This window comes from Capsicum annuum, chromosome 6 (assembly GCF_002878395.1).
Source record: "Capsicum annuum cultivar UCD-10X-F1 chromosome 6, UCD10Xv1.1, whole genome shotgun sequence".
Lineage (NCBI taxonomy): Eukaryota > Viridiplantae > Streptophyta > Magnoliopsida > Solanales > Solanaceae > Capsicum > Capsicum annuum.
In genome coordinates this window covers 222647445-222657990 of record NC_061116.1, presented here as the reverse complement: position 1 = coordinate 222657990, position 10546 = coordinate 222647445, and the positions used below count along the sequence as shown (strand labels likewise).

The 10546-nt window shown below is 32.9% G+C and overlaps 2 protein-coding genes across 2 annotated transcripts; both read right to left on the bottom strand.

Annotated features, from left to right (window-relative positions):
- Positions 1–1076: 1076 nt before the first annotated feature.
- Positions 1077–3030, bottom strand: LOC107875536 (metallothionein-like protein type 2). Its single transcript, XM_016722292.2, has 3 exons — positions 2162–3030; positions 1921–1992; positions 1077–1459 (listed from the first exon to the last, which is right to left on the bottom strand). Exons 1-3 carry the CDS (start codon positions 2224–2226, stop codon positions 1363–1365), a joined length of 234 nt encoding a protein of 77 aa, XP_016577778.2. The 5' UTR covers positions 2227–3030; the 3' UTR covers positions 1077–1362.
- A 3131-nt stretch (positions 3031–6161) lies between these two features.
- Positions 6162–9866, bottom strand: LOC107875537 (protein TRM32). Its single transcript, XM_016722293.2, has 5 exons — positions 9622–9866; positions 8811–9006; positions 8558–8634; positions 7028–8486; positions 6162–6907 (listed from the first exon to the last, which is right to left on the bottom strand). Exons 2-5 carry the CDS (start codon positions 8971–8973, stop codon positions 6318–6320), a joined length of 2289 nt encoding a protein of 762 aa, XP_016577779.2. The 5' UTR covers positions 8974–9006; positions 9622–9866; the 3' UTR covers positions 6162–6317.
- Between the last annotated feature and the right edge of the window lie 680 nt (positions 9867–10546).

Below are 10546 nucleotides of genomic sequence, written 5' to 3'. Positions count from 1 at the left end.
CTATCCCTCACCCTAAAATTCAATTGTTTTAAAAAATATTTCAAAATATTTTCTTAGTCCATTCCCTACCCCCACCCCACCTCGACCCCTTTCAAAAACATCTACATTTTATTAAAAAATTCAAAATTTTCTTACCCCACACTCCTACCCTCGTTTCCCCCTTACCAAACCCCCTCCCATCCTTTCACCCCCAAACCTCAAAACCAAAAAACAAAAAAAAAAATTAAATTTATTTTTAAAAAAAATCAATTTTTTTCTTCTACTTTCCCCCTCACTCCCCTACCCCTCCCCCCCACTCCTACTTCCCCCTCCCCCTCCTCCCCGCAATTTTTTTAATCTTTTTTTTTAACAAAAAAAAATTTTAAAACTTTTTCTTACCCTACCCTTACTGTTTATTCTAACACTCCCACCCACCCGCCTACCAATCCATTTCTCACAAACATATTTAATTTTTTTAATTTATTTTTAAAAAAAAATTTAAAATGTATTTTTACGCTTTGGCTAAACACTAAAATATATTTTTTAAAAAATATTTTTTCATTCACCAACCAAATATTAAAAAATATTTTTTATCCATCAACCAAATATAAAAAAATAAGTAAGAAATGAAAAACATTTTCCTTCGTACCAAACACATCCTAAGTCTAAGTTGAATTTCGAGGTGATGGAGTAAATGATGGACTACTAATGTAGTGGTAATTGCGTAATTCATATGGAATTCAAGGCATTATTTAATTTGTTGATAATTTTCTTACACGCAATTGAAATATTTCAATTTCAACAATTTGCACGAAAGAACTAGTAGTGACGTTTACCTAACCTTCATAAGCTTATACTTTCCTGCCTAAACATGAATTTAAGTTAAATACATAGGTAATGAAATAAAATCTTTTATTATTAATATCATTAAGCTTTTTATAACATGTTTTTTAGACGCTTTTTATTAAATAGCGTTACTTGCAATTATCTCTTAATTAATTTTATTATATAAATATTTTTTACACTGCAAATTCTTCTCTTCATCATATGTATATGATTGTAGCATAAAGGAAAAACAAAATTCAAGGAACATAGTGTTAAAAACAAATAGATTTCATACATAATAAAAGGAGACAACTTCTATGGCATATTGATAAAGTTTAAAGTGTTACATCCCAATTCAACTTCCTTCATACAAACATAAGCAGATTAGAAAACCAAACATAAAAAGTAAAAACCATGAAATAAAAACATCAAACAAACCTTAATCAAAAAGATTTGAAGATGTTTCAATTCAATGGCTTTGTAGTCTTATTAATAACACAGGCTTTAAAACACATAGTACTTAATAATTAATACAACAAGAGACATTTTGGCGATGTCTCAACAGTTGCAAGGGTCACATTTGCAGTTTGGTCCACACTTGCATGCATTTCCTCCTTCTGTTGCTTTCTCTGCAGATCCCTCAACCTTACCGTAGCTGCAATTAATTCATGTAAATTATCTACTTTAATATGGTAAAGAATTTCAAATTATCACTGTAATTTAACATGTCATAAAATTAAAGATAAATAATCTCCTTATGTCAAATATTACTAATTCAACATTTGATGATCTTTATCTATAGTTATTTTTTTAGGTGATCTGATGTTGTAAGAGCTCCTTTAGATTAGTTGATAAAGAGTACCCCTTTATCTCAATTTATGTGGTATAGTTCAAATTTCGAGAGTCAAACTTCTTAATTTTGATCGTGAATTCATACATAGAATCTTTAAATTTTTTTAAAATGAAACTTACATATTTAAACTAGTTTCACTAACATATAAACTTAGCCAAACAACTTCTAAAAGTTCTTATATATAATATATTGGCAGTCTACTAAAGTTGAGTGATCATAACAAAATATATAGAACTCTTAAGTTTAAAATAAATTAGACTAACTTCTTCATTGGTGCAACTCCCTCAATGATAGTAAAGGTAGTGGTGCTCTCCATGTCAGGGTACATCCCACATCTGCAATTAAATCATCATAATCAAGAAACTAATTAAATTTAGTGAAAGGTAAAAAAAATAAATTATCAACTAGCTAGATCATCTCAATTCTACGAAAAATTTTATGAAAGTCTTTTATTTGCTTCGCTTCGATGTATATATGTTATTTAAATATTTACTAAGAACTTACCCTCCACAGCCACTGCCGCACTGGCAGCCAGATCCACAGCCACAGCTTCCTCCACAGCAAGACATGTTTTTTTTTCTTAGGAAAAAAAGATTATAAGACAAATCTAATTTCTTGTGTAGTTGTTAATTGTGATGAATGATGAATTGCTGAGACTGGGATTTTATAGCATTAAGGGAGGACAATTATTGGTGTGATTGTGTGATCATATACCTGACACGTGGACAAATAATGGGGTTGTTTGAATTTAGAAGAGAATATAATTTATTGAGTTATCCATGATAAAATATTCACTCAATCAATCTTTATTTGTTTAATCATTCTATATGAGAAATTCAATTAAATATGTACATATGTACATAAAACTACAACACTAAGCAACTATTTATTAGTAGGCAGAGAGATGCGAGACAAATGTTCTATTAACTAATCTTCTGCTCTAATTCCCGTCTCCACAACTTTATACTCTCTATTTTATAATAAATGAATTATTAAATTTTGACACACAAATTAAGAAAAAAACATTAAAGACATAAATTTAACATAACTTTTTATTTTTACCCCAAAAAAAGAAAAAATTGACCTTGTAATATCTTTTCAAAAGTTAATTAATTGTTAAATTATAATGGTAAATTTGAAAAAAAAAAATTCAATGATTCACTTATTTTGAAACACCAATAAATACCCCCAACAATTCATTTATTTTGAAACGGAGGGAGTATTTAAGATATATAAAATATACTAAAATATGGACAAATTCTGATTTAAGATTCTGATTTTTGTATAAAATATATATTTTGTCCACTAATAATAATTAAAATTCTGATTTTTGTAGAAGAGTAAGTCCTGGAAAAGAAAAAAGGCATTGAACTTGCTTGAGTGATATGAAATTCTTTTTTTTAAAGCCCAAGGATAATGAAAATTGATCAGACCAAATAATATCTTAACATTGTCAATTAAGTGGGGTCCTTGAAGAAGAAACTTAAATAATTTATGTACAACAAATCAGATGAACTTTTCTTCGTGACATTGATTTCCATTTGTGTATTTCCCCATCAATATCAAATTTCGTAGACTTTTGCTCTCCTAAATATAATACGTAATTTATTTACTTAATTATATATGTTAGCTATCTAGCTGGAGGCACGTTGTAGGGATTATGTCAAAAGGAATTTCTTTTTTGATGCAACTTGCACTTCCTTATAAACAGAAGATATTGCTAAAGTATTCATGGTGATCTATATGCTGTTTCCATCAGTGTTTTTTTAATAATCATGGTGACGTCTGGATCATCTTATTAATCTTGATTAATTTATTGGGTGTCTATATTCCCCTAATGTAGGTATAAAATAACGTTCTTTATTAAAACTTAAAACTGATAGATGGATTCACCTAGTCCAAATTATTTTAGCTATAAAGTTTCCCTTTTTCGTAGATTTGGGGGACAACACACCTTCTACCAATTGAGAATAGACATCAAGTAAGTGGTATTCAAGTGTTGTGTAGTGTTGGTGGTTGGCACTTTGGATGATCCTAAAAATTTGAATATCATGAAAACATATATGTAAAGTGTCACTAATTCTTTTTAATATATATAATTTAGGCATTAACAAGCTATGGAAATTACATTGATATGACAGGATATATCTAGTACTGTTTTTAATCGTTGTTAATATTATTATTTTCTCATCTTTGATCAGAACGATGCATTGAAGCTTTCGATATGTAATGAAAAAGAAAAATATCTTTTGTACTTTTATTTCCAACCATCCAATGTAGTAGTAGTTATTGATCATCAATCTACTTCTACTTTATAATTAAGCACAGGGTCCATTTTAGGCTACGTACGTCTCCCATTCATTTTTAACTATTTAAAATTCTGAGAACAAGATGCTTCACATAACTTTTACGAAAAAGAAAAAAGCATATATCACAATTTTCAAACACTACCAGCAGTCCTAGGACTATGTGACATGACATAATTCAACAGCTGGCAAGGTAGTCGTAAAAATGATCAAGCCTATCGATACGTCTACCATTAAATATGAAATTTGCTTACCATTTAACTATGTGACATGCTTGTTAAATGAAGTATTTCACACGTATAATCGATGTATTGTCTTTCGATATTATTAAATCGTTTTTGAGTACTGAAAATGAACAAATATTTTTCTTTTACTTAATTGTGAGTAACTTGACGTTCTAACCAAAAAGGTTTTCGCGGCTTATATTATACCAAAATGTCAAATACAATAAGATAATTTCTCTGTAAAGTTTTGCTAAAATATTGTGGTGACTGTGTTGGAGTCCCACATCGATGGGTTAAAGGGTCCTTGATCTTCTTATATAGTCTTGGGCAATCCTCCCCTCATGAGTTAACTTTTGAGGTTGAGTTAGATCCAAGGTTCATTTCTTTATCATGGTATCAGAGTCACATCCACCCAGTTCATTGTTTTCGATGTTGAGCACCCCATCTTATATTGTCCATACTCCACGCTCCAAATGTCCAGTCCTGGTGTCTTGGGCAATCCTCCCCTAGCTAGCTTTTGTTTTCCGGGGAAAAAGAATGGGCATATTTTACTAATTTAAGTTATAATCTAGAGTCATGGTAGGACTAGCTAGATGCCTCCAAAAAAGTTATCATCACTGATAAAGAACTTTTTCTTCTATTGACCGCCATTGATGAAACTTCCTTGAACCTTCTGCCGGTTCTTATGGTCATTTAATTAATAGTTATAATTTCATCATTTTCTTTGTTGAAAAAAAAATTGGAATAAAAAAGAAAAGTGACTTTGTGATATAATAACTATTAGTTGAGTGACCATATGAGAAATCAACCCTAGTATGTAGCCCTTTAGCTAGCTCGACGACTTCAAAAATTGACTTAATTAGATTCAGCAAATACATAACTCAATATACATATATTGTGTCCGTATATACACGAGTCGAACACAACTAGGATGACCGCAGCCTTGGACCTAATTTTACTTTAAAAGCTAGCTGATGAGGTGAAAATTGTCCCAAACTATGTATGAAATAAAGAACTAGTTCAATCCCTCGATTAATGTGGACTTATATTCTAACGCAGTCCACGCATAAGACTGGACATATGGAGCATCAACAATATAACATGGGTGCCAGTATTAGCTAAACCAAGAATAGAAATGGGTTTGACTCTGTTGCTATGTTAAAAAGGAATGGTATTAGGCCTAACTCAAACAAAATAGCTAATGTAGTGATCAGTAGTGCCTAAGATTCTATAACAGACAACCAACTAATTCCCTTGGTCCAATAGTGTGTGATAAGCCCATAATATGCATGGACTCTACTAATATAATAGGCCCTGCAATTTTAGACAAATCTCAAGAAAATTATATATAACTAAAGTTGTCCATATATTAGACCTCATGAGGCCTGTGAATTGCATACCTACAACAGGTTTAGCTTTTGATAAAGCCCAAGAACGGTTCTTCATGAATTTCAAAAAGGGCTTTGGCTGAGTGAGGGTAAGTGTCTAAAGAGAGAGCACTGAGCTTACCTTTGACACAACAAGTGGGTTTGTGGCCTTACCCCTCTATGTCTGTTGAGGTTGTTCAACAGGGGTTAGCGGGTACTGGAACCACCCCTACTGTGCTGGTTGTTCAAACTCGGGGTATTCATCCTACAATCCTTTGCATTACTGTATCGCCCGCCCGCCCTCTTAGGGCTATTATTGAAGATAATACATTTTTCTTGAAAACCAACAAGGCTACTACTAAACATATTCGGAGGAAGCGAATAAATGTGCCTGACTTTCTGGCAAGTGACGGTCATGAAGAAGATTTGATAACCTCAAACGTTGCGTTCAAGGAAATGAAGTTTTTTCTTTCTTGTGCCAATTTTCTAATAAGTGAGGGTCATGATGAAGATTTAATAAGCAGGGAAGCTGTCAAGGAAATGAACTTAAATTTGCCATTTCCTGCTCGTATGAAACTTGAAAAATCTAACAAAGATTGGCCAAAGATCATTTAAGCTATCTACTTTCCCATTAGGTAAACACTTCATACTACTCAACTGAAAATGTGTAAATACGTATATACAATGAGCAAAACCAAAATTCATATACATAAAATAATCAAGAGAAAAAAAAAAAAAACCAAACACAAGCAGCTCTGCAGATTCAAAAACATCTTAGTTCTTCCAAAAGATCATTAAAAATCATGTCCTCTAGTTCAAGTGCGGAACATTCACTTTCTAACTGAAGATTCATCCAACCATCATCCTTTTTCAAATCTTGATCCACAATGTTGTCGATTGATTCTTGCTCCGGTTTCAACCTCAAGAGTGTACCAACATTGTTGCATACCTCTTCATTCATTCGATTTTCTTGCAATTGATGAACACGACAGCTATAGGACAAGGCCTTAGGGTAGTATGTGAATGATCTGTCATACATTTGGACTAAAACCTCATTCACCAAATCAAATAGTAGCTGATGATGACAGCAGAAGTCTAAATCCCCTAGACAACATTCTTGTTCTTCATGCCACAAGGACTCGAGTTCTCGAACTACTGAAGGGTCCAACACTTGGATTTGTGAGTACCATGTTGTCTTGAAGAAATTTTTTGAGAAACCTGAATGATCAAGAACATCCCTCACATAAAACATGTCCTCGTTATCCTTTCTGTAAGATTTGCTATGATGATCTGCTTTTGCAAGAATATTGACATCAACAATATTGACATCAACATTCTGCTTAAGAGCCAAACCTGAGCCAAAAGAAACACATTAACCACAACTTACACCTAGAAAAACCTAATGAAGGAAGTTATTAAAGAGAAAAAGAAGCAAACTAGAAATATTTGACGATTAATGAGGGAAACACGTACTTTCTGAGATTTGGGACTCAGCATAGCTGGAAATGTCTTCTTTGGAACAATTTTCTGAATTTGGAACGACGTCACTTGGGATTGATTCATTGCATTTTATCTCTCGTTCTTCAAAAGAGTTTGTTTTGAACTCCTTTACCTCATCGATGGCCTCTGGAAGGTCTTCGACTTCTCCATTATCTGCTTCATCTGTCTTTGATTTTAAGCTTGTTACAGTTTCTACGGTTTTAATATCCTCACTTCCTTCTACTTTTTCCATTTTGCATTCAGTCCTTTCAGTGGCATATATCGACTTCTCTTCTTTATCAATTTCAGCTGTCATGCGTGAGTTCCTCTCCTCTACAGTCTTAATTAGCCATTCTGAAAATTGGGCATCACCAGCCACCACGTTTGGTAGAAGAGAACAAGACTCGGAGTAAGATAGAGAACGGATCCTTCTGAATGACATTGATGGTGGTACTTCGTATTCACTAGTCAATCTCAAACTCTTGGAAGGATTTAAGTTCACTTCCTTTCTGGAACCACGTTCAAATAATTTAGCATATCGATCCATGGACTCATTCAGAGAGGAACTTCTCTTGTGCATGATCGCATTTTTGCTTATGTCAAATCCATCGATTTCATAATGTCCATTGAACTTACTTGCATATTCAGTGGCCACCTCATACTCTTCATGAAGTTTTCCATTCAAATTATCACAAAATTCACCAGTAGGGCCCTGCTTATTTACCTCTTTTTCATCGACGAGCTCTTCATTATTTTCTATATTATCAGCTCCCCCTTTGGTACTATGGCAGGCAAAGCTGGATGACTTCTCTAGCTTCAAGTTTCCACCATCATCATCCAGGAGACCTAAACTTGTGAAGACAGTCTTAGCATAATTAGACAGAGATCTCGTTCGAGCAACACCTATTGGTCTTTCTCCTTTTGCAGAAGACCAAACTTCATTCTTCTTGTCCTCAAGCTTAATTGGTTTAAATTTTGTTTTTTGCGACAAATGAGACACGGGGTATGATCCTGACTTCGTTAATCTTGCCTTTTTCTTAGAAGCCAGCTGACCACGGGATATATTCTGATATCCTGCTTCTGATTCTCTTATAATTTCCAAAAGTAACTCAGCATGATCTTTAAGCTGAGATTTTAGAGCACTCTTATCAGTGGAAGTATCATATGCATCACTGGCCTTCATCCATTTCTTATCTGCTGATTCTCCATTTTCCACATTCGCGGGAACCAAAATAATAGGACGCTTCTTAGTTTGAACATTTATATCGTGTTCGGTTGGTTCAACATGATGGATTGAACAAGTTCTCTGGAACTTAGTTTGATCAGAAGAGCCTAATTTCTTCAGCTTGGACTTCTTCTTCTCCTTATGCATCTCCTCAGCAATTAAATGTTTTATTTTAGCTTTTAGAGACCTTTTGCCGGACCCCTTTGATTTTCTGGTGCCCTTATCAATCTAAGGATATGACAACATTAGTCTTCATCAAAATTGAAACATTTGTGTATCAAGTAATCTAGAATACTTACCAAGAATTGACTTTCATCATCATTCACAAGCATTTCTAGTTCACTAGAATCTTGGACAATCAAGTTTTCATGAATGCCTATGAAAGAAGAATAAAAAGAGTCCGTTAGACACTAAATTGAGCAAAAAAACATAGTTTAGATTGGGACTTCAATATTTTTACACCATCAAGTTAAATTACCAGCAATAGCATGCTACTGTAAAAATTCCTTACACATATAACTTCAAGCCTTCCATATTTAAAGAAAGACTTACTTCTCATATGGCTGCTTCCATCATTTATACGCGGCAAAGATTTCCTCTTTACGCGAGAGTGCCAACTATGGTAGCCAAGGGCATGTATGAATCCCCACATACAACCTGGATGAATATCCTCATCTTCATGATTCACATGCCTACTCCACTTGTTCTTTCCCATAGTATAATTTGTTTTTAATCTGTTTTCTCTAGCCTGACATTTATAAACCATCCAATATTCAAAAATCACAGGTCAAATTTCTTGACTAGCGCAAAACCAAACTCATGGGACAAAAATATTAAGAGGTTGAAAATCAAGAAACCAATGAACTGTTTTCAACATATATTTGCAGTTATGTTCAGGGAATTCCGGGTACTGCAATATTTTTCATAGACAAATAATTCATGGAGTTACTCTGTTCTTGTTAGTTTCTTGTTTCCCTTTGAGTGTCGGATTTTACTCTCTCTATATATATATATACGGAAAAAAATAATTTTAACCTTATACTATAATTTACGGTCAAAAGGATTTAACTCTACCAGGCTCTGCCCCTAGAGTGGCTAGAGGAGTGGAAGGAGTTTATTCGAACCCCTTCGTGGGAAAATCATGGTTAATAATCCATAATAAACTCTTGACGAAAATTTTGTCTCCGCGACTAATATCAAACAAGGCTCATATAATACTTATTTCTTAAGTAGAGGAACAAAAAGTTTGCTAATACCAATTCAAATGTTAAGAAGAGAGATCAAACTGAACTAACAAATTAAATAAACCCCATGATCTTAAAGGAAAAGAAGATTAAGTAAACTGACAATTAATTTCATTCACCTTTTGAGCTGAGAAGCAGAGGTTGAAAGCGTACAAAGACTCAAAAGCAGCTGATATTTGGAGAGGTAAGTTTAAGAGAAAGATGAGAAATTTATTAATGTTTGGAATAAAAGTAACAGAAATGAATTGAGTAGTATGAAACTGCTTAAAGGTATAACGTAAAATAGAAAGAATAAAAAAGGGAGGAGGAAGAGGGGAAAAGGTCCAAGTTATTTATCAACCACTTTCAAATGGGACCAAAAAAACGCAGACGCCAAAGCCTCTATTTCAGGCGCCTTTTTACCCGTCAAACTATCTATATTTCTATTCATTTTTGTAGTCCAAGCTGGTCGTGAACCCAGAATTTGAAGTTCGAGAGTTCACCAGTATTATCAAAGATGTGCATAAGTTCTGAATAAAAACTTAAATTTTTGTTGATCGTTCGTCTCATTTAATGTGCAGTTTAGGTTCTAATTTATAAGATATACTTTTAATGAGGTTTTTTTGGAGATACGGACACTAAACAATTGACATTTCACTTAATAAAAAAATTTAATTTTTGTGTTCATATATTTGTCATTCATGCTTTTATTATTAGTCTTGAACTAGACCTATGTTTATATTTTTTCTTCTTTATGCTTATTTTTATTAAATCTCACGTTTTATTTGTAATTTGTGTTTAAATATAATGGACCTTGAAGCTTTTTTTGCCCTTTTTAACTTTTGCTAGGCGATGAGAATTGTCTTTAAAACTAGAACTTGGTTGAGGAGAATAATATCTATCCATTTCAAATTTTCAATTCACAAGAATCAATAACAAATTCCTACAAAATAAAAAATTCATCGAGAATATAAATAAAATTAATTATTATTTTTAATCAAAGTCCATAAACTTAAATAGAATCAAGAAAAAAAATACGAATAAATTTTACACACTAACTTTCAA